The sequence below is a fragment of the Acomys minous genome (genome assembly GCF_964271855.1).
Source record: "Acomys minous genome assembly, chromosome: 6".
NCBI lineage: Eukaryota > Metazoa > Chordata > Mammalia > Rodentia > Muridae > Acomys > Acomys minous.
This window is the reverse complement of record NC_140487.1, coordinates 262,231-284,512: the sequence shown is the minus strand read 5'-3', so window position 1 is coordinate 284,512 and position 22,282 is coordinate 262,231. Positions and strand designations below refer to the sequence as shown.

Here is a 22,282-nt window from a genome sequence, read left to right as displayed (position 1 = left end):
CACTTTAGCACTGAACTATATCCCCAGCTCACTAGTGACTTGATGGATAAAAAAGGCGCTGGTGTGTAGAAAGGAGAGATAGTGGCAGCGTGCTCACATGCAGAGGGAACTGGAACCTTGAGTTATTATGGTCTCAAGTTAGTCTTATTTTATAGCAATCTTTTCTAAATTTGGAATGGCAAGTATATCTGACCTCAATGAACTGTTCACTCTAATTCCAGGATGGCAAGCTTACCAAGGAGGAGATTGTTGACAAGTATGATTTATTTGTGGGCAGCCAGGCCACAGATTTCGGGGAGGCCTTGGTGCGGCACGATGAGTTCTAAGCTGCACACAGAGGAACCTACATTTCTTCAAAAGTAATTTATTTTTACAGCTCTGGTTTCACATGAAATTGTTTGCGCTACTGAGACTGTTATTACAAACTTTTTAAGACGTGAAAAGGCATATTGAGATAATGAAAGTCATCCCATCCCGTCCCTCCCACTTCTGAGGGACTGGAGGAGCCGTGCTTCTGAGGAACAACTGATTAGTACACTTGTGTTTGTAGGTTTACACTTTGTATAATGTATAACATGGTGTGTTTATTTTTATATTGTTCTCTAGTTGGGAGTATAATATGAAGGATCAAGATCCTTAACCCACACTTGTAGGCAAACATTAGCCCTTTACTTTCTCAACCCTTTACCACATATTTTTTTCTATAATTTTTACTTAACTAATTTTTTTTTTTAAAGCCTGAGATCAATAAGAAATGTTCAGGAGAAGGGAAAAAAGGAAAATCATGTGCCCCATGATTTATGTTTAGAGAGGTAATGCTTTTACATTGCCTGTTGAGAAGTCTTATTTCACAAGTAGGTGTTCAGTTGTCACAGGCCACCGAGCCTGCCCTTGTCTGGGCAAGGGTAAGCTCCTGTGCTGTAGGACAGCTTGACGCAACTTGACTTCATTCTTTTTCCCCCTTTAGGACTAGCTATTTGCTAATTTTGTCAAGCACAGCTGTGATAGGAAGAATTAGGACCAGTGTCTTGAAAAGTCAATCAAGAAGTGTGTATGAGCTCTTCACAGGGCTATTTCTAGCTCTTTACAGCGCTGTTTCCAGCTAGAACAGCTGGAAAGGAAAGGAAGAGCGAGCTCAGGGCATGCATGTTATTCCTCGTGTGCACCTATTGACGTCACTGTGGGCCCCAGCCAGCCCTTTCCTAAGATTCAACTTGGTTTTTACTGCAGTTAAAATTGATTCTTTTCCAATCATGCCATTGAAAGTGCCTTTAACAGGAAAAATTATCATTGAATGGGAATTTAATTAAGAAACCACAAGGTAAATGATTTGGGCACCTTACATGAAAGCATTTAACCTCCTGACATAGTGGGGATTTTCCCCTTCCTTTTCTCTGTGGACAATAGCTAATAGCAGTATTAGTTACAAGCTTGGCTGCAGTGTTTTTATCTTGTGGGCTGGTTTCTGAAAACCTCGTGCTGCTGATCTGACCAGGGATCCTCATACCTCAGAATGCAAACCACTCTCTCCCAGGCCTCTGTTTACCAGAGCTTGAACTTTGACTCAAAGATAGAAGGATGTACAGAGGGGGCTGTTTGGTTTGAGGACCACTGCCCACCCTTCCTGTCCTTAACTGCTCACACCCCATTGTATCATCTCCCTTTCTCTCTGACATAGAAAGGTAGGGTAGGGAGGAGGGTCATGGATCATCAGGTTGCCATCATTATTTAAAAAAAAAAAAATCTGTTGCTAACTCCATTCACCCATATTTGGTCTCTTGCTGATGGTCCTCTTAATAATTATTGTATCCAAGTGTTTAACCCTCAGGTTGCTAAGATAAATATATCTGTATAATCTTTATTACTTCCTATATCTCTGAATAATACATTCAGGTGGTGCTGGGTGATGGTCATATCTGAACCTAGACCTACCCTTTGGTCTTCCACAATCCCGTTGAAGTGGGCTACGTGGTGTGGTAAAGAGCTCTGTGTGGTGCCTCCACCCCAGCCATTGCATCAAGCTCTTGACAGCAGATACATGCTAAGTTTTAACCCCAGTGTAGGCATAATGAACATTCTCTGCCTTCTAGATCCTCGACTCTTCATTGTTAAGGAGACCAGAGATAATTCATGCCACCAACCCTGGATTAGAAAGGGTGCATCATACACTGTGTGACAGGAGGGCCTTTGAGCTCTTGAGTGCATGGAGCCTAACCTGGTGTGAAAGTCACACAGTTAACAAGCAAGCTGAGTGTGCTAGGACAGCGTATTCTGGACATGGGGCGCTCAGCAGCAAGAACTGTGCTCTCATCTCCATGAGCCTGCATGGTGTTGGGGTTTGGGATTCTGGTTTAAATCAAGTGAGGCAGTAAGCAATAGCTGCATGTCCATAAGGTATGCTCTGTGAATGCTAAGCTTTCTTGAATTTGAGTATTGGTTCTTTTTTAATAGAGTGTAAACCAAGTTTTATATTCTGTAATGCAAACAGGTACCTGTCTGTTTGTGAATAAAACTGTTTACATTCATCAGGGGTGTATGTGTCCTTCATTCGCTTTGAAATGTGATTGTGTCCCAGGCCAGTCAAGGCTACATAGTGAGACCTGTCTCAAGAAACTAAGAAGGGGCTGGAGAGATGGCTTAGCCGTTAAGAGCACTGTCTGCTCTTCCAGCACCCACATGGCAGCTCACAACTGTCTGTATTTCCAGTTCCAGGGAATCCAGTGTCTTCACAAAGACATACATGCAAGCAAAACACCAGTGCACATGAAGTAAAAATTAACAAAGAAGCCAGAGAAGGAAGGAAGATATGGAATTGTGTTGTAAAATGTCACAGAAAAGGAATTTTCCCAGAAAGCCCACCATTTCTCCCAACCCAAGAGAAGCACGGCCTTTCTCATGCTTAGTCCTTTCCTATTCCTGGGGTTTCTGGTTTCTTCTCATAGCTATGACCCTCCTGTTTTCCAGTGCCCGATACTAACACCCAGCATTCCTTGAGTGTAGCTGAACACGCATTTACCTTGGTTTTCATTTCAAAGGGGCTCACTTTGCGAGAGCAGCAGGTTTAGGGAGTGTAAGGTAAAATGTTCTTAGCACTTGGGTTTGATTCATAAGTGGTACTGAAATGTGCAAATTTATTTTGAGGACATCAGGGTATTAAACCACTAACTTTAATCAACCCATAGCTTTAAATGGATACATTTGTTTAGCCAAATGAAAAGGGAAACACCTAGAATCATTCTTGCCAGATTGAGTGAGATGGGGCAGCTCTGGCCATGGCAGCCACAGCCCAGGCTGCAGCAACTGAGAGAGACCACATAGGGAAGATCTTTTAAATGCACTGTAGGTGTTTGATGTTCGTCATCTTTTCTTTCTACTTATTCTACCTTATTCTGATGGCATCTCAGATCCCCAGCAAGGGAGGAAAAAAATAACCAAAAAGGAAAGTGTTACTCATACACTGGGGAAACGGCCCTTCTCTTAACACTTCTCCAGGGCTGAAGGTGCCATTTGCTATAAACCGTGACCTGAAATGGCCTGTGTGGCCTTACTGACAGGAAGAGGATAACAGGAAAATGGAACTGGTTCCCCAGTACCAGTAGTCCCATCTCGCCCCATGCTGTTAGTGGTTAGGGTTTTAGTGCAGAAGGTAGAGACTTCAGTGTGGCTTTCTGTTTGATGTTAACAAGCCAGTTGAGGGTCTTTAGTGAGGGCCAACTTTGCTAGAAGAAACAGTAGAAACTTCTGTTTTCTGAGAGCCAGAGATGTCGGATTCATCTGTCATGGGCTTCCTGCACACCATCTCCAGGATGCAAGCCCGGAACTGGAAGGAAAAATGAATGTCATCCTTATCCTGAAGACTAAAAGTCCACCTTTAACTCCTTGTTCCTGTATGCTAGACTTCAGAATGGCTAGACCAAGAATTTGCAGGAGACATACATGCTGGTACACGCCTCTTAACTCCAGCAGAGTTAAGGTAGGGGTAGAGGCAAGCTGATCTCTAAGTTCAAGGCCAGCCTAGTTTCCATAAACATTCCAGGACAGCTAGGGCTATACAGTTTGACCCTATCTTAAAAAAAAAAAAAAAAAAAAAAAAAGCTAGAAGTCTGTTACTATTGATGTTATTACTGTTTCATCAAGACAGAAAACCTAAGAGGAGGGATGCATAACTCCGTGATGAGCATCTTTGCCTAACGTGAAAGATCTGTGTTCAGTCCCCATCATTGCTAAATAAAGTATGGGGGTCGTTCCCATTCCATCCCACTTTAAGACAACTTGATTTTTCTGGCTTAACCATACTCTCTGATTATGTGCCTACAAAGAGCATCCTGGCCTGTTTGGACTTTTCTGTATCTTCCCTCATCTATAGGCCCTGAGTGGAGTCCAGGGCCCTGAATTCCAAACTCATAGATAAAGGAAGAACCACAGTCTAGTGCACCAGGACCTCATGGGAAGATAGACAGGCAGCATTACCTTCTTATTCATGAAGCAGTAGATGATGGGATTGTAGACGCATGCGCTCTTGGAAAAGAAGGCAGGGATGGTGACAAGCCGTAGGTCCAGCCCGTGGTTACGGTTGTTGACCATGTACATGGCCAGGGCAGCATAGGGCACGTAGCAGAGACAGAAGGATCCCACCATCACCACCACCATGTGGCTCACCTCCCGTTCAGCCTTCTGGGTCGTTGCTGACTCTTGCTGCTGAGCTGCCACCTGGAATTTGAGCACAAGGGTCATATCCCTCTCCTGATCTCAAATGCCGGATCTCTTGGCCCTTTTATGTAGGGGGAACTCTCACTGGCTCTTCTGGTTGAGTTTGGTGTTCCCTAGCGTGCAGCATCATGGAGGTGGGTCTCGGCTCTGACATTAGGAAAGATCACATCTTCACTCCCTTCCTCCTCCTCTCTCCGGTCTTGGTCTTTTACCCCATTGCTTCTTGTGCTGGGGATGGAACCCAGTACCTCACACCAGCTAGCTAAGTACTCTACCACTGAGTTGTAACTCCACAATCTTTAATTCCTCCTCTATTCTTGCTGCCTCCTGGCACTCCTATCTGGGCATGGATATTCTAGACGTGTCCTGGGGTGGACACACACCATCTCCCCTGGAGCCTCCTGACTCACTCTTCCCTGACCCTCTCAAAAGCCACTCACAGCTCTGAGAGTCCTCAGCAACTGCGAGTAGGAGAAGCAGATGAGGGAAAGAGGTACGATGAAACAGAAGAGGAAGAGGAACCAGGTATAATACTCGCTTCGATACTTGGTGCCGACGGTGTACCAGTCCGGGCCACAGGAGCACTGCAGGCCCTCAGGGATGAACCTGGAAAGGACCAAGCATTCACTCTGGGTTCTCCCTGAGAACTACCAGAGTGGGAGCTGGGATTCCTGGACTAGCTTCTCTAGTCGGAAGAATGCCAAAAGAGAATATAGTCATTCCAACTGCAGAGTAAGCATTCATGTCTCCAGTTACTCACTTTCCTCACTCTACTAACTCAGGTCAAAGAAATAAAAAGTTAGAGCTGGGCAGTGGTGGCATGTGCCTTTAATCCCAGCACTTGGGAGGCAGAGGCAGGTGGATTGCTGTGAGTTCGAGGCCAGCCTGGTCTTAAAAAAAAAAAAAAAGGAAGAAGAAAAAAAGTTATACCCAACTCAGTGATTGCAAAGAAAAAAAGTGCAGCTGTTTTGTTGGTATTCTGAATGCTTCTAAGTAAATACAGTTTTTTTTTTAAAAAAAAAGGTTATACCCAATTTCCCTTCCCACACCAGACCAGTTCCCTACACTCACCTGCTCCAGCCAAAGAAAGGTGGGATGGACACCCCAATACCAATGGTCCAAGTAACCAGTACCACTATCAGTGCATGCTTGGAGTTGAAGCAGACGTTGCCAAAGGGTTTACAGATGACAATGTAGCGCTCAAAAGCCAGGAAAGCCAGTGACCATCCTGTCACTAGACCTGTGGCACACATGAAAAGAAGAGGGTAGACAGCATTCCCTGGGCTGGAGTGACATACAGAGCAAGTCCAGAGAGTCGGAATGGAGTTTAATGCTCACACATCGCATTTCGGTCAAACTACTCAGGGTGATTAATTAAGGGCCCTCTCCCTAGCCCCAGTTGCCTGCAGTACCTGCTACAGAGCCCAAGAAAGCCTCCAGAGCACAAACATGGCGGCCAAAGAGGAAGTATCCGTGACAGCTGGCGATGAAGACAGTGAAGACAGAGAAGATGCAGAAGAGGAAACCCCCCAGGGAGACATTGACCAGAATGTAGTTGAGGGGCTGCCGCAACTTCTTGTAATGCAGTGTGGCCACCAGCACTGTAGCATTCAGTGGGGTCCCTGCAAAGAAGACAAATCCCATGAAAGCTGCCTGGAGGTGGAAGGCCCAGACAGGAGCAATGTGGTACTGAGGCCCATCCCAGGGCCCCACCGAAGAGATATTCTGAAACAGGTAAAACTCCTCCTCTCCTGACATCTTGCGCTTGGGATGCCCTCACTATCACCTCCGGTCCCTCTTATAGACTATTCTTCTGCTATTACCCCTCCCCCATAACACCCTCCTTTAAAGACACATTGGGACTCAAAATGACCCTAAGCCTCCCAAAGACAAAGTCCAGGATTAAAGATCTTTCAGTCCTCACCTAAACCTTTCATGATCCCAAAGCTGATTGTGGTCTTCTGAGAATAAGAGATTGAGGTCAGCAACCTGGGTACCAAGGTTGAGTTCTGCGGGGTCAGGGTTGGTGTCCGTGGCCTGGAAGATACTGACCTATATTCACTGGAGATGCTGCCATACCTCATCCTACCTCTACCGTGGCCTCAGGCCCCTCTGCATCTCACCTGGCCCTTTGTGAAAGATGCCTACCTGAGTGTCCCCATCCAGAGAGTCTAGAACTCAGCCTCAGGAAGCAGGAGGAGGGTGAGGGAAGAGCCCCCTTGGGAATATATCATGGGACAGGTCAGAAGCCACTCCACCCTGCCTTGGGGTTCAGGGTATGCTCAAGCCATTACTATGTCCAGTTGAGTCTCTGCAGTGAGGTCTTCCTACTGGGATCCCACAGTCAGCCAGATTAGGCCACTTCTTAGGTTAGATTTCTTTTACACTAGAACAGAAGCGAAGAAAACTGTTCAGAATAAAGGGCTCACTGTCAGGACATGTACACCAGGAAGCAGTCTCCTATTATCACCACACCCCGCCTCAGACAGGAACGAGGGAATGGAAGTGCGTAAGCAAGGTTCTGCATCCTAAAAGTCATTAACTGTGGACCAAGTGTTCAAATACATGAGCCTATGGAGGCCATTTCTTATTCAAACCACCACAGCAAACTAAAATATGAGGGCTTGAAAAATGGCTCAGAGGTTAAAAGCACTGTAATAAATAAATCTTTAAGAAAAGAAAGAAAGATGACTCAGGGGTAACTTGATGCTCTTACAGAGGACCCAGGTTTTAGCATCCACATGGTGGCCTACAACTGACTACTCCAGTTCCAAACAGACCTTTTCTGGCCTCCAGAGGCACAAGGCATGCACACCGTGCTCATACATATACACAGACAAAACACTCATACGCATAACTTTTTAAAAACTTTAAAATATGATTTTTAGAAGGAGTTTGAACACAGACACTCTGCACAGTGAACAATGCTTCCCCCAGACTATATGATTATTAAATGAACATCTCAGTGCCAGGCATGAGATACTTCCATACAAGTTACTGGTCAGGGAGGTCACAGCGGTCACTGAAACAAGGCGAGCTATTGCCGTTGCTCTTGGTTACCCACCATGACTAGATGGTACGACACTATTTCTGAACACTTCTCTTGTAAGAGAAATCAAGCTGGAACTTACCTAAAAAGTTCTCTTCAGTCTAGCTTTTACAGTGCCAGCAGTTGCTATACAGGCCATGGTGGGGGTGGGGGGGGGGTCTCAACTTTATCCAGTAGTGATAAGATGTGTCCAGTGGTACAATAATGGCATAAAGGTTATAGAGAAAACCAGTTACTTCCTACTTAGCTTTTAGGCCTGGTTCACAGGAGGGGATTCATACCTGACACTGTAAATCTTTTTATAGGATTGTTTTTTTAAGGGGCTGGAGAGATGGCTCAGAGGTTAAGAGCACTGTCTGTTCTTCCAAAGGTCCTGAGTTCAATTCCCAGCAACCAAATGGTGGCTCACAACCATCTATAATGAGATCTGGTGCCCTCTTCTGGAGTGCAGACACACACGTGGGCAGAATACTGTACAAATTATAAATAAATAAGTCTTTAAAAACAAAAAAGATTGTTTTTTAAAAGCCCATAGTGTGAGAGTCATGGGCTCTAGCCAAAACTACTGTTGTTTTACTAAATGTACATGTTGTCAGATTGCCTTCTAAATATTTACTTATATGCACAGGTTAGTGCTGCCCTCAACTGTAGCCTGAGAAGCTTCTTTTCTCCAGTGAACAGTAGTTAATAAAGAAGCTCATTTGGCCAAAGGGCTGAGATTAAGTGACTATTAAGTGCTCAGCCCTAAATGGAGACCCCCTTCTCTCTCTCTCTCTCTCTCTCTCTCTCTCTCTCTCTCTCTCTCTCTCTCTCTCTCACACACACACACACACACACACACACACACACACACACACACACACACATCACACAACACAGATGCTCACCCACAAATAGGATCCTACAATTCCAGAACCCACCTGGGCAGGGCCTGAGGACAGAGCCAAATGCCACATGGCCTGTGACAATGTATTCAGCATTCTACAAGTCAGTCTCAGCCTATGGCTTCTGACCACCATGGACTCAAGGCATCTTAGCCTCTCTTACTCCTAATGTAAGGCTAGTGGTAGAGGCCTTTTTGGCCTCTGTGACATCCAGATACCTGCTCAGACAGTCCCTTCCCACATCAAAGGGGCTGGGGGGAGAGAATGGACCCAACGGAGGAGGAACCCAGACCCAGCTGAGATACGACAGATGGCCCAGTGAGGCTTAAGACAAAAAGTATTGCCAGTGCACACGTTCTCATCGACACCAGACGGAGGTACAGCTCTCCAGAGACCCTGAAGCCATGCAGTAGGGGACAGATGGGGAATTCTAAGGAGAGGGCATGAGGCAAAGGAGAAAGACCATGATATAATTGGAGGCACTGTCTGTTGGCTCACTAGCCCACCCTCATTCTTGGGAATGCTTTTCCTTTCTTGAAAAAAAAATCAGTGTGCATGTGTGTCCCAGTGTGCACATGTGCGTGTGGGTGCCAGCAGAGGCTGGGAGAGTGTGTCAGACCCCCTGAAGCTGGGGCTACAGAGAGCTGGTTGTGCTGCCCAATGGTGGTACTAGGAATGGAACTCCAGGTCTTTCTTTCTTTCTTTCTTTTTCTTTCTTTCTTTCTTTCTTTCTTTCTTTCTTTCTTTCTTTCTTTCTTTCTTGTTTTTCGAGACTGGGTTTCTCTGTGTAGCTTAGCTGTCCTGGACTCACTTTATAAATCAGGCTGACCTCGAACTCACAACAATCCGCCTGCCTCTGCCTCCAGAGTGCTGAGATTAAAGGTGTGTGCCACCACTGCCCAGCTTACTTTTCCTTTCTTGAAAAGTGGTCTCCATCCAGGCGTGGTGGCACAGGCCTTTAATCCAGTATGTGTTGTGACAATTCCGCTGACTCTTGACCCACAAGATCCTCCAGCTATGTGGTTAGAATCAGGAGGGTCTGACACGCTTTGCTGGACTTGAGGGGGTTCCCAAGGATTCACCTGTCCTAAAGCCATCCTCGTGCTTGGGAGAAAGTGAGGGAGCTCCAGAGGTACAGCCTTGGAAGCACTGGGTGAGGTGAAGTTCCGGAAATCCATGGAGCTCTAGAAAATTCTATCCGTGGCTTCTTTAATGTAGAGGCACATGAACAGTGATGGGCCTGGCTGCGTGGATCGAGGGCACAGCCATTTTAATCTGGCACTAAACTGAAGGCGGGTGTTGGTGGATTTCCACCAGGGCACACCACACACACACACACTCTCTGCCCTCCATCCCCTGCAGGAAGCCTTTGAAAGCATGGAAGGCTATCCGTGACTGCCAAAGCCACTGCGATGAGGTGGCGGCCATTCAGTGTCCAGAATGGTGCTCTCTCCAGAGAGGCCATCAGGAGAAGAACAAGCCTGCTCCAAAGCCAGAGCCCTCCCCCACCAACAAGCAGGGCTGCGACCTACGTGGCGTTTCAGTAAGTAGCACACCAGTCCCTGACACACCCACCAAGGAGAACAATTTAGAGAATGCCCACTGAGGTCATGTGTCGAGTGAACTTTTATTTATAAGTTCGTTGGAAGCATAGGAACAGCTACAGGAAAAGGCTGTTTTGAGAAAAGAAGAGCCCTTCTCTCTCTCTCTCTCTCTCTCTCTCTCTCTCTCTCTCTCTCTCTCTCTCTCTCTCTCTCCAGCCATGACTAATCAGGAGAGTCACCTATATGGTACAGACACTCCTAAATGGCAATAATAAAACTTTACAGCCCAGGAGCAAAGGAGTGCTGGCTCTTTGCAGGAGTGTGCTTATTCTTAAGATCACTTCACGGGGTGGGGCTCTGCTCAGGGCTCCCCTGAGCATCTGCTTCCACTTATAATTTCTTTTGTGTGCATCCATGCCTGAGACTTTCATTCATTCACTTATTCCTCCCATAGGCCTCTCCTAAGTGGCGACCACGGGCACAATTGCATGGAGAATTCAGGGAGGTTGGCATACTGATCTGCAGAGAGCCATTGCCGCCGTCAGGCTTGTCAAAGGCCAGCCAGGCACAGGATTAGACTTGAAGACCACTAAAACAGGTACCTGTCCCCCCACACACACACAGAGCTCCCCATCACAGAAACCCCTGCCAAAGGCAAGCAAAGGTTCCACATGTGTTAGGTGAGGCATAGATCCAGCTGACACCACTGAGTTTTCTACACAGCCCTAGCACCTGAGCCATGATCTTAGCCCTCACCCTCTTTGGGGGTCCTTCCCACCTGTCGAGCCCCCCTCCACTCCTCCCTTACTTAGGCTGTGGGCAGATCATCCTTGTGTGAATGGAAGCTCTCAGAAACAAACTAAGCCTGTGTTAAAGGTCCTGTGAGACTGCTCAGCTGCGTAGACTTTCAAAATTGTGCGAGCTGCCAAAACAGCTCAAGTGGGGCTAGCATTAGATCGAAGAATTTAACCAGAGTGGAGAGTTGGAGCCGATTTGGAGCCAATTTATTTTGGGCTATCTTTATACATATTAATAGCCATTTGTGGCCCCACGGAACATTTTGGAATGTGTTCACAGACCATCAGTTTCCACCATCCAAAAACTAAGAATGTTACCCTACAGCCGCTGAAAGCACAGGAGAGATTGCCCATTTTGTTCTAAGCCACCTACATGATGTGATATTCCTATCAATGCGTTTGAAAGGGGCTTTAATTTATTGCATTCCTGACTACAACTTAAAAAACTGCCTGAAAACTGTCAATCGCTCTGGAAAACGATATTTGAGGCAACCTGATTCTATGCCCTTGGGTCGTGGTCACTCATATTTGACTCCAGTATATAGTATTTATCAACTATCCCCTCCTTCTCTTCTTGAGGCAGAGTCTCACCATGCAGCCCCGGATGACCTGAAACATACTATGTAATCAATGCTGGCATCAGCCTCCTGAGCCACAGCCTGGCCTCAGAAACTCTCTCCTGTTCTGAGTTGACACTTGGCAGCTTCATGGGATCGCTTGACAGGGCTGGTTGGTATGGGGGAACGTGGTTTTGGTATGTAAGGATGTATTCCTGTCTCTAGGTTTCTAGAAAATCTGGAAAGCTGTGTGCCCTGCATTTAAAGCAGGTTTAGATGCAGATGGCAGCAGAAGCATTTCCCACAGCAGTGGCGTGCAGGCGAGCACAGGCGAGGGCCTCACCAGGCTGTCCCAAGAGTAACAAATTGGTAAAGCACAGAGCACAAGCGGGGCATGGTGGCACACGCCTTTAATCCCAGCAGTCGAGAGGCAGAGGCAGGTAGATCACTATGAGTTTGAGGCCAGCCTGGTCTACAAAGCGAGTCCAGGACAGCCAAGGCTACACAGAGAAACCCTGTCTAAAAACAACAACAACAACAACAACAACCAAAACCAAAACAAAACAACAACAAAGCGCAGAGCACGTGCCTGGCCCACAGCAGGCAGTAAATGGCCACTCTTCTGTTGAGTACACCCCCACTGACTCCTAGGTTACCACTATAACCCACTTCCATAGCAGAGCACTTTACTCGCCCCCTCCCCTAGTCCCCTAGTCCTTACCCTGTAAGGTAGAGGCAGCTGATGCCTTTCCCAGCAGATGGCGGGAGAAATAGTAAGGTAGCAAAGGTGTGAAGAATCTCCACTCTGCTGCCACCAATGCATTTGTTAGAATGAGCCCTGAGTAGAGGCCCAGGCAGAGGAATGGCTGAAGAGAGCAGGAAAGAGGCCAGGAGCAAGGCCTGCTGGAGCGCTGCCTGCCTGGGCTGGGAGCCAGCGGGAGAGGAGTAGCAGAGAAGCTATTCCTAGGAACCACAACTGTGGCTAATGATGTGGCAGAGAGGACACATCTGGCCAGGGGAAACTACCAGTGGCTCGTTGGTCTAGGGGTATGATTCTCGCTTAGGGTGCGAGAGGTCCCGGGTTCAAATCCCGGACGAGCCCTGTTTTTTCTCACTGCCTATTCTTGCCAGAGGCTATTAAAGGATTTTGCTGACTAGCTGTCGGTCTGTATATACCCTGTTCCATAGCAATGTTTCAATAAACCAGGGTTTGTGGGGGAATTTCACATACACCCCCAAAAAGGGAGAGAGGGGGGGGGAGGGAGGGAGGATGGTGGTTGTGGAGAAAGTGAGTATGCGAAAAACCTCCTAAAGAAAGACAATATACTACATGTAGGATATCCCAGTTTCTCCTATTTTTTCTAAACAAGACATGCAGAACGCATAGAGAGCTCTATGATACAACCAGCGGTGTGTGTCTCCTACAGATTAGATGACTCCCAGGTACCTTGCCAGTCCAGGAGGGACTCACCTGGCCCCACACCTAGCTGAGAGGCTGTTGGCAGTTGGCAGCTTCTGAGGAAGGGGAAATCAGTTTTGTTCTGGCTTGGAGGCCCTGGTGGGCTCCTCATGCTCCAGTGCAGGCCCCCACACCCACGCACACACCAGCCACACTAATTCAACTCAATGAGTTATTTAAAAAAAAAAAAAAGCCGAGCATGGTGGTGCATGCCTTTAATCCCAGCACTTGGGAGGCAGAGGCAGGCGGATCGCTGTGAGTTCGAGGCCATCCTGGTCTACAAAGTGAGTCTAGGACAGCCAAGGCTACACAGAGAAACCCTGTCTCGAAAAACCAAAAAAAAAAAAAAAAAAAAAAAAAAAAAAAAAGACAGGAAAAGTGGGGACATGTTGGGACAGAGGCTATGGGGAGTGGGGAGAGGAAGTGAGGAGTGGGGAGTAGATATGATCAGGACATAGTGGATACATGTATAAAACTGTCAAATAATAAAACACAACGAAAAGATTGCCAGGGAAACAGACACTCTCCAGACAGAATAGCCCCCACTCTCAAGGCTGTCCAGAGGGTAAACAGCAGCCTACTTTGCATGTGTGCCCCCCTAATCAATGCTTTGGACTCTTTACTGCCATGTAGAGCTGCTTTCCTTAAAATCCCTACTGGAAAAAAAAATTAAACTAAAATAAAAAGCTGAGTGGTGGTGCTGCACTCCTTTAATCCCAGCACTTGGGAGGCAGATGCTGGGAATTCTCTGTTCGAGGCCAGCCTGGTCTACAGAGCTAGTTCCAGGAGCTAGGGTTGGCCACACAGAGAAACACTATCAGGGCTGGAGAGATGACTCAGAAGTTAAGAGCACTGCCTGCTCTTCCAGAGGTCCTGAGTTCAATTCCCAGCAACCACATGGTGGCTCACAACCATCTATAATGTCATCTAATGCCCTCTTCTGATATGCATTAATATGTATTTGTATTAATAAATAAATCTTTTTTTAAAAGAAAGAAGAAACACTATCTTCAAAGAAACATCAACAAACAACAACAAAGAATCCTCATTGGTCCATCGTGCGCGTGCCCCACTGAGAGGGCCCTGTCACCATCTCTGGGGTCACTCCCAGATGAAATACAATTATTCCGCAGGAGTAAGGTGGAACCCTCCTAAGGTGGAACACAGCAAACAAGAGTGCTCTGAGAGCTGGGGTGACATACCATGAGCACTGTTACTTAGTAAGTACATTCCAAATATTAAAGTCAAGAAAGTAAACTGTAGTGAAAACAGGGCACCGTGACTATAAAGGGACTGTTGAGAGAATGAAACAAAACACCAAGAAATGAGAAGCAGGGAGCTGAAGAGATGGCTCAGTAGTTTGAGGAGTTGGGTTTGATTGCCAGAACCACACGATAGCTTAGAACTGTCTATAGACCCAATTCCAGGGGACCCAGCACCTTTTTTTTTTTTTTTTTGGCTTCCGCAAGAACTGGGCACACAAGGTGCACAGACTTACATGTAGGCAAAACAGACATTACACATAAAATTATAACGAATCTTAAAAAGGGCTGGGAAGGAGGCTCACTCAGAGAGCTTGCCTAGCACCTACGAAGCCATGGTGGGTGCACGTCTCTCAGCATCAGGGACTGGACACAAAGGGTCACACTCAAAGCCAAAGCCATCAGCTACTCCAGGAGCTTAGGAACAGCCTGAGACACAAAACTCTGTCAAAAACCAGAGATCAGGGGAGAGAGGGACAGATTAGACTCAGAGAGAATTAGTGAACTGGAAGGTAGAACTAGTAAAAATCATTCAGAAATATGAGCGTGTAGGAAAATAATACAAGAAACTATGAAAGAATAGTTAAAAGACTCAAGGGAGAGAATGAGATGTGCTAAGAGGCTGAGCAAGTAAAGAAATGTAATTTTTTAAAAATTGAGAATTTTCCAGACTCAAAACAGACATAAGTCCTCAGGTTGAAGAATCCTGAGCTCACATGAGTGGTAAAACTATAGAAACAAAGAGAAAGAAAGATCTTAAAATCAGCCAGAAAGAAAAGTGCCTAGTTGTTGTTGGCAGCTAGACAGGCATGCACAGGCATTCTCTCTCTCACACACACACACACACACACACACACACACACACACAACACACACACAAACACACACACACACACACACACACTTTGCAGGCACAGGTGCTTGCCATGGAAACCAGATGTTGCTTGCTTGCTGTCAGGTACCTTTTTCTATTGCTCACCATCTTATTTTTTGTGGGAGTCATTCACCGAAGCAGGAGCTTGCAATTTTGGCTAGACCAGCTGGGCAGCAAGCCCCTGGGATTCAGGGGTCTCCATCTCCCAAGTGCTAGAGTTAGCCTTGTATGCTACTATGCCTGGCATTTTAAGTCGACGCTGGGGATCGAAATGCAGGTCTCAGGCTTACACAGTAAGTAGTTAACCCACAGAGACAGCTCCAGGGTGTAAGACCAGGCTGGGCTACATAGCTAGTTTCAGGCCAACGTGAGCTACAGAGAAGAGACCTTGTTTCAGAACAAAACAAACAATGAAATAAAAAGTCTAAGAGAAAAGAAATCTATGCCCACTGTTAGGAGATATGGTTTTGTTGGAGTAGGTGTGGCCTTGTTGGAAGACGTGGGTCCCTTTGGGTGGGTTTTGAGGTTTCCTATGGTCATGCTTGCCCAAGTGCAGAATGAGAACCTCTCCCTTTTGTCTTCAGAAGCCAGCCCCTTTCCTGCTTCCTGCCTGTCAGGAGGCAGAACTCTCAGCTCCTTCTCCAGCACCACGTCTGCCCGCACACCGCCATGCTTCCCACCATGATGATAATGGACTAACCCTCTGACCTGTAAGCCAGCCCCAGTTAAATGTTTGCCTCTATAAGAGTTGCCTTGGTCACCGTGTCTCTGCACAGCAATGAAATCCTAAGACACCACCTACTTTCCATTTAAGGAGTATAAAATACAGGCACCTTAAGAAAAAGACTAAGAGCCGGGTTATGGTGGCGCACACCTTTAATCCCAGCACTTGGGAGGCAGAGACAGGCGATTGCTGTGAGTTTGAGGCCAGTCTGGTCTACAAAGCTATTCCAGGACAGCCAAGGTTACACAGAGAAACCCTGTCTTGGGAGACAGAGAGAGAGAGAGAGAGAGAGAGAGAGAGAGAGAGAGAGAGAGAGAGAGAGAGAGAGAGAGAGAGAGAGAGAGACAGACTGAGAGAGAGAGACAGAGACAGAGACAGAGACAGAGACAGAGAGATTGTAAATAATGGCTGGGCATGGTGGCATATACTTTAATCCCAGGACTTAGGAGGCAGAGGCAGAGGCAGACAGATCTCTGTTAATTTGAGACCAGCTCAGTCTACATAGTGGGCTCTAGGCTAGCTAGTGCGCTCCATAGCGACATAGCTACACAGTGATACCTTATTTCAAAAATAGAGGATGGTGGGAGAAAAGAATTGTAGAATAATATACAAGGAACTAGCATGAGCAGCTTCCACATCAGTGGTGGTTGGCAAATAAAGAAGTTAAATAAATCTATACACAGTGGCATTTAAATTGGCACAACTACTTTACAGAGTAATTTGGCAACATTTAGTAAAATTTAGAGGCACCTATTCCATGGCCCAGAAATTCCCTTCTAGTTATCTGCCCGTGGGACACAGTCACATGTGTGCCAAGAAGGCATATATAGCGTGGCCAGTTGTGGCATTTGCTTTGAATGGAAAACCGCAAGCAGCAGACACCCACTAAAGGATGAATTGAGCTGTGAAACACCATGGATACCTAAAGATTTAAGGTTTGCACATGAAGGCAGATGTCTAAACCACACAAATCAAAATTACATACTTTTTGTAAGTATGTACATAAACTTTCAAGCTGCGGGATTGTTCCTGGTGGCAGGGTTGGGTGCTCCAGGTTCTAGGCTTCTAATTCAAATAACGACCAGCACAGATTTTCAGAGTAGCAGGAAACATTATTCAAAAGCAAAGCAAACCATATAGATTAGAAAGAAATACATGATAAGGGATTAGTGGTCCACAGGAGTGAGAAACTATCCAAGGACCCTAACTGTAACTCGAGGCTTCCTTTTACAGGGTTCAAGAGGAGTTTGGTTACTAAAGTGCATAGAGTAACTTTCTGTTTTGATTAATAGATTAGGTCATATAATTATTTCTCACATACCCCTTCCCATAATGCATCTGATTTTCATTGTAGAGGTACCCAATTATACACAGTCATAAGAGACAAGTAGAGGATTCTCCCTAAAAGTTTACTCAAGGACAGTTTTACCTTTATGTGGGCACACACCCAAAAGCTATATCAGCAATATCCTTTCTAAATATTCTACTCATATGCATTGGTAATACATGTGTCTTTTTAAAAATTTATTCTTCTTGAAAGCCTAGCCTTTAACAGCTGAGACATCGCTCTAGTCTCTTTGGGAATATATTTGAAGGACCTGAGTTCAATTCTCAGCAGCCACATGGTGGCTCATAACCATTTATAATGAAATCTGTTGCCCTTTTCTGGCCTACAGGCACACATGCAGGCAGTATACTATATAAATAAATAATGAATAAATAAATCTTTTTTAAAAATTGTTAAGTTGTTAGAGGTGAAGAAACTTAAACTATTGTTCAAAGATTAGTGTACGGGGTCCATGGTTTCGAGGGGCATTGCTTGAGGAGGGTTATGTGTGAATGGCAAAAGAACTAGGCTGCTATGCGCACTATCACAAGAGGAAAGAAGGTGCATTATTAAACTAAACAGGGTCCTAAGTTGCCACACTATTGTCTGTGCTTGCCTGTCTCAGAATCAAACTTAGCAAGATGCTAATAGTCCAGGAGAGATGGCTTAGTGGATAAGAACACTGGCTGCTCTTCCAAAAGACCTGGGTTCAATTCCCAGAACCCACATGGCGACTCACAACTATCTGTAGCTCCACCTTCAGGGGTCCAATGCCCTCTTCCAGCCTCCTTGGGTGCTTTACACAGGCAGTGCACAGATATAAATGCAGGCAAGATGCTCATACACATTGAAATAAGTCAACTTAAAAAGTAAGATTACTGTGGGAGAGGGAAAGGCAGTTTTCATTAATGCTCATACCCTGCTGGCAGATGGACTACACTCCAGGGCAGGCCCTGCTTCCAGGGGTGTAGGGGAATAATACAAACTGGCCTCGGTTGAAAAATAAAATAAAAGAAATACCAGAAGACAACTCAAAGCTAGGGGTGGGTAGTGAGGTGAGGGTGAAGAGGGTGGATGTAGGAGAAGAGGGGAAAGGTGAATAGAATCAACAGATATTGTATAGAATTCTCAAAGAATTAACAAAAATATAAAATTTAGCTGGGTGTGGTGGTGTACACCCTTAATCTCAGCACTCGGGAAGCAGAGGCAGGTCGATCTCTGTGAGTTCAAGGCCAGCCTGGTCTACAAAGAGAGTCTAGGACAGCCAGGGTTGTTATACAGAGAAACCCTCTCTCTCTCTCTCTCTCTCTCTCTCTCTCTCTCTCTCTATATATATATATATATATATATATATATATATATATATATACACACACACACACACACACACACATATATATATTTACTTCAAGTAAAATTTTAAAATGGCTAGGGATATAGCTAGGTAGTAGAGCACATGCCTACCATGTACAAGGTCCAAGATTTAATCCCCAGTATTGCAAGAAAAAGAAAAAGATATGACCAAACCAGTGTGCACCGGTTTGCTATGTTAGTCTTTGAGCTTTACTCTTCTGCATGTTGCAAACACTCATTTTAGAAACGCTTTAATGGTTACTCTGAGTGTTTGGAAATAAGGGTAAAGGGGGATAAATGGCTGCATAGGTCCTCAGAAGGGATGATCTCCTGGGATGGGATTGGGGGTGAGGCTGAGTCCTAAACCCTGGGATTATGAGGAGCAATCCAGATCATCCCTCTAAGCTGATCACCTGGCTAACACACCTGCCATGCCTGGCCCTTCAGAGACAGAGCCCTGAACAACAGCCCCACCCCCTCCTCACACCTGCTAAGCTCTTCCCTTCTGCCCCCCCCCTCCCCGACTTCACCCTCATCTCAATCCCATCCTGATCTGAGTTGGGTTTGCCTCCTACTAATAGACCAGTGGGGTCTCCCCTGAGCACTCCCCCACATCAACTTTTCTCTTTCCCACTGCTAACTGCTAGTCTGACCTGCTGCTGACCCAGGACGGGAAGAAGCTGCGCCAGACAGGGCCACCAAGTTTCCAGAACTTGTCTCCTTTAGTTCTCTCAAGACAGCCACTTTTCATCAACTCTAACACATTTTGCCTTGCTGCCCAAGTCTGGCTGGATGAGCCACAAAACAATAGGCTTGCCCAGCAGTTCTTCTCTATGGCTGGATCACGAGAGCCGTGGGTCCAGAGTGGAGCTTGCCCTCTAGGGAGAAGGTGAGAACGCACCATTCTCCATTTCTCCAGACACCAGCTGGGGGAAGGGGAGAGAGGGGGCTTACTACTGACTTTTTAACATTTTGGGTTTGCTCTTTTTTTGTTTTGAGACAGGGTTTCTCTGTGTAGCCCTGGCTGTCCTAGAACTCGGAGCAGCACTCGGGAGGCAGAGGGGCAGTCAGACCTCTGTGAGTTCGAGGCCAGCCTGGTCTACAAAGCAAGTCCAGGATAGCAAGGGTTCTGTTAAACAAAAGAAATCCTATCTCAAAAAATAAACACAACAAAGCAAAAAAGTCTGTGATGAATGATGAGTGCACTGTTAATGCAGCTGGAAGGTCCATGCTTACTCATTTATTCCAAACGCCAGGTACTTTGTTTGATGCTGAAGATACAAAGACGACTAGGATACTCCCCAGCCTTAGCAGCAGGATGTGATGCTGCCCAGAGAGTCAGAAAAGCACAGCAGAGGTCTCTAATAGGGAAGGGATAGGTTGTCTGGCCAGTAACGTTCACCCCAGGGCTGAAATTACTGATAAACAGGCGGACGTGCAGGCAAAGAAGTGGTTCTTTGCTGTGGAACATGGAGGGCTTGCGAGCCTGGCAGCCTAGGGAGTTGGTCACAACCAATCCATGTGCAAATCCTAGGAGTGAGAATACAAGAGAAAGAGCTGGTGTGTGCACCAAGCTTAGAAATCACCCCACAATTATGACCCGGGAGCCTGTTCCTGTGTATCCACTTCTGACCTAAATGAGACCCACTGAAATGCCAGATCTGCCTCAGGATCTTCTCTTGAATAAATAGATAAAAAGGTGAAATAAGCCCCCCCCCCCCCTCCGTGGCTTCCTACATCTCCTTCTGTAAGAGGGAAGATCAGTGGCGCCCACACTAAACAGGTCACAGGGGGTATGGCTCAAAGGACAGGGAAGAGGTCAGGACTTGGAGCACCGAGACTGCCTGGGTGGACCCTTGTCTCTGGCTTGGTGGGAATTCGGGGGCGGGGGAGCAGAGAGACACTGCCTTGCAGTTGGCACATCCAGGTCTCAACTTCACTACCAGCCAGTCTTGCAGTAGCTCTGGGGCACGCAAGGCCACTAGGAGGGCATGGGCTGAGTGAATTGCGGCAACAGGGATGCTGGCACTGCGTGGAGACCAAAGAGGTGCGCGCGTGTCTGCGCATTTGCAAGAAACAGTTCATTTCTGGTTTTTTCGGCCTTAATCATCGGGCAGGACCAGGCCTTGAAACGCAGCCCAGAGAGGTCCCTATGCGCGGCTGACCCAGGGTAGGTTCTGCAGCCAGAAACAAGCCATCTTGTCACTTCTTGGGAGCATCCTTTAGACCCCGTAGCTCACGTCCGTTGTGCAGGCGCAGCAGACTCGACCCGAAGCTACCTCGGGCGAGCATGGGAGCACTTTGGTGACAGGTGCTGAGCTTCTAGTGCGGGTCCCTACCGGGTCCGGAGCTGGGGACGGGTAGGGTTTCCAGGCAGCCGCAGGCGGGCTCCCGCGTCAGGTGGCCAGGCCAGGCCCCGCCCCCTAAGCCCGCCCTCTCTCCTCCCTGCGCGCACCGGGCTCTCGGTCCCCAGCCCCGCGGCTGCGGCTTCTGCTCGGGAGGCGGCGGCGGCCGGAGCGGCCATGGAGGCAGGCGGCGGGGCCGGCGCGGGAGCCGCGGGCTGGAGCTGCCCCAGCCCCAGCCCCAGCCCAGGTTAGAGCCGCCTCTCCCTCAGCTCCCCACGCTCCTTCTCCCATAGCTCCCCTTCCTCCTGATCCCCAGGTGCTCCCGGTACTGAGTCGGCTCCCACCACCCTGGCCTCCACCCGAAACCGCTCTCCATCTTTTGACCTGGGGCGTCCCCTCCCTAGCGGTCACTCCCAAAGCTCTCCCCACCTGGTCTCTTCGGCCCGACAGTGCTTCCAGCTCGCGATGGGGGAGGGGGAATGGCTCTAGAGCCTGCACCCTTCCAGTTTATAGAAGCTCTTGACCACCCGGCAAGGCTGGGGTGGCGAGGTCTGGTGAGGGAGGGGAGGGGAACCCTTTCTTTCCAAGTCCTGCCGCCCCTTCCTTCCCTGCCTTGCTCCACTGCATCCTCCCAAATCCTTCTTTTCCTAGTTCCCATCCTAGCCCTCTTCTCCTTGTGCCCCAAGCTAAACACTCACCCTCCTTTCTGTCTTGGCGAGGGAGAGGAGCCAGGAACAGTCTGGAACAGGGGTGCTGAGGTTGGGCAGCTCCGGCTGGGGTCCTCTCCATAGGCAGAGCATGAGAAGTGGCAGAGGGGGTAGAACCACAGAGCTGGGCAGAGTGAGTCAGGCGCCTTCAGTCGGGTTACAAATTCCGGGGCTCCCATACAAGAACCCACCACACGGCCCTTTCTTTCCCCTCAGCCTCACCCTCTCTTGAATCCTTCAGTGTCTACTTTCTCCCTACTCACAGGGCCCACAGTAACCACATTAGGCTCTTATGAGGTGTCTGAGGGTTGTGAGAGGAAGAAAGGACAACGCTGGGGGTCCCTGGAACGCCGTGGGATGCAAGCTATGGAGGGTGAGTTTTCTGGAAAAGGCTTTGCACCACCTCACTTCCCTTTCTCCTTCCCTCCTCGACCCCAGAGCCCTGAGCCTGGATTTGGCCCTTCCCTCATTTCACCTCAGGCCCCTCCTCCCTAGTGGCTGAGCTCCCAGCCTCCCCTGGGCTCAGGCATTGATGGAAGTTTGGGCACATCCCTGTGGGGCTCCAATCACTCAGCTAACCAGGCTATGTGTCGCGAGGGAGCTGCCAGACAGAAAGAGGTCCTGCCCAACAGAGCCTGGAAGCAGCCTTTCTGCAGGGGGCTTGTTCTTACTGCCTGCTGACCCAGATCC

At 47.5% G+C, this 22,282-nt stretch overlaps 3 protein-coding genes across 22 annotated transcripts in view; 2 read left to right on the top strand and 1 right to left on the bottom strand.

The window, feature by feature from the left end:
- The window catches only part of CALU (calumenin), a 30,863-nt gene extending 28,338 nt beyond the window's left edge, over nucleotides 1-2,525 (top strand). For all 3 annotated transcript variants that reach the window (XM_084788045.1, XM_084788043.1, XM_084788044.1), the window contains exon 7: nucleotides 222-2,525. In XM_084788045.1, coding sequence (XP_084644171.1) covers nucleotides 222-326 — 105 coding nt within the window. In that variant the 3' untranslated portion in view covers nucleotides 327-2,525. The remainder of the gene's footprint in view (nucleotides 1-221) is intronic.
- OPN1SW (opsin 1, short wave sensitive) lies at nucleotides 1,733-21,929 on the bottom strand. 7 transcript variants are annotated; one of them, XM_084788036.1, is made up of 8 exons: nucleotides 21,815-21,929; nucleotides 21,584-21,716; nucleotides 6,635-6,671; nucleotides 6,123-6,332; nucleotides 5,782-5,950; nucleotides 5,151-5,316; nucleotides 4,471-4,710; nucleotides 1,733-3,820 (listed from the first exon to the last, which is right to left on the bottom strand). In XM_084788036.1, the coding sequence occupies exons 2-8, from the start codon at nucleotides 21,683-21,685 to the stop codon at nucleotides 3,701-3,703; spliced, it is 1,044 nt and encodes a 347-aa protein (XP_084644162.1). In that variant the 5' UTR covers nucleotides 21,686-21,716; nucleotides 21,815-21,929; the 3' UTR covers nucleotides 1,733-3,700. The 7 variants fall into 7 exon arrangements, with proteins under 7 accessions (XP_084644162.1, XP_084644159.1, XP_084644165.1 ...); XM_084788033.1 differs by adding an exon at nucleotides 19,194-19,466 and having other exon boundaries at nucleotides 6,635-6,747; nucleotides 21,584-21,846; XM_084788039.1 differs by lacking the exon at nucleotides 6,635-6,671.
- CCDC136 (coiled-coil domain containing 136) overlaps nucleotides 20,983-22,282 on the top strand; it is a 31,405-nt gene continuing 30,105 nt past the window's right edge. For 6 of the 12 annotated variants that reach the window (XM_084787995.1, XM_084787996.1, XM_084788002.1 and 3 more), the window contains exons 1-2: nucleotides 20,985-21,132; nucleotides 21,858-21,965. In XM_084787995.1, the coding sequence (XP_084644121.1) occupies nucleotides 21,063-21,132; nucleotides 21,858-21,965 (178 nt within the window). In that variant the 5' untranslated portion in view covers nucleotides 20,985-21,062. Of the gene's footprint in view, nucleotides 21,133-21,857; nucleotides 21,966-22,282 lie in introns of all 12 variants that reach the window. The other 6 variants (XM_084787999.1, XM_084788000.1, XM_084787994.1 and 3 more) reach the window with 3 other exon arrangements.

Excerpts from the sequence above, each read along its gene's own strand:
- OPN1SW (XM_084788033.1), bottom strand. The coding sequence starts at position 21,771 with ATGGGAGCCCCGGAATTTGTAACCCGACTGAAGGCGCCTGACTCACTC. Across the intron at positions 19,467-21,583 it reads TCGCCAAGACAGAAAGGAGG|CTGGTGTCTGGAGAAATGGA; the intron begins GTGAGTGTTTAG and ends CCCTTCCCCCAG. Across the intron at positions 3,821-4,470 it reads ACTGCTTCATGAATAAGAAG|TTCCGGGCTTGCATCCTGGA; the intron begins GTAATGCTGCCT and ends TTTTCCTTCCAG.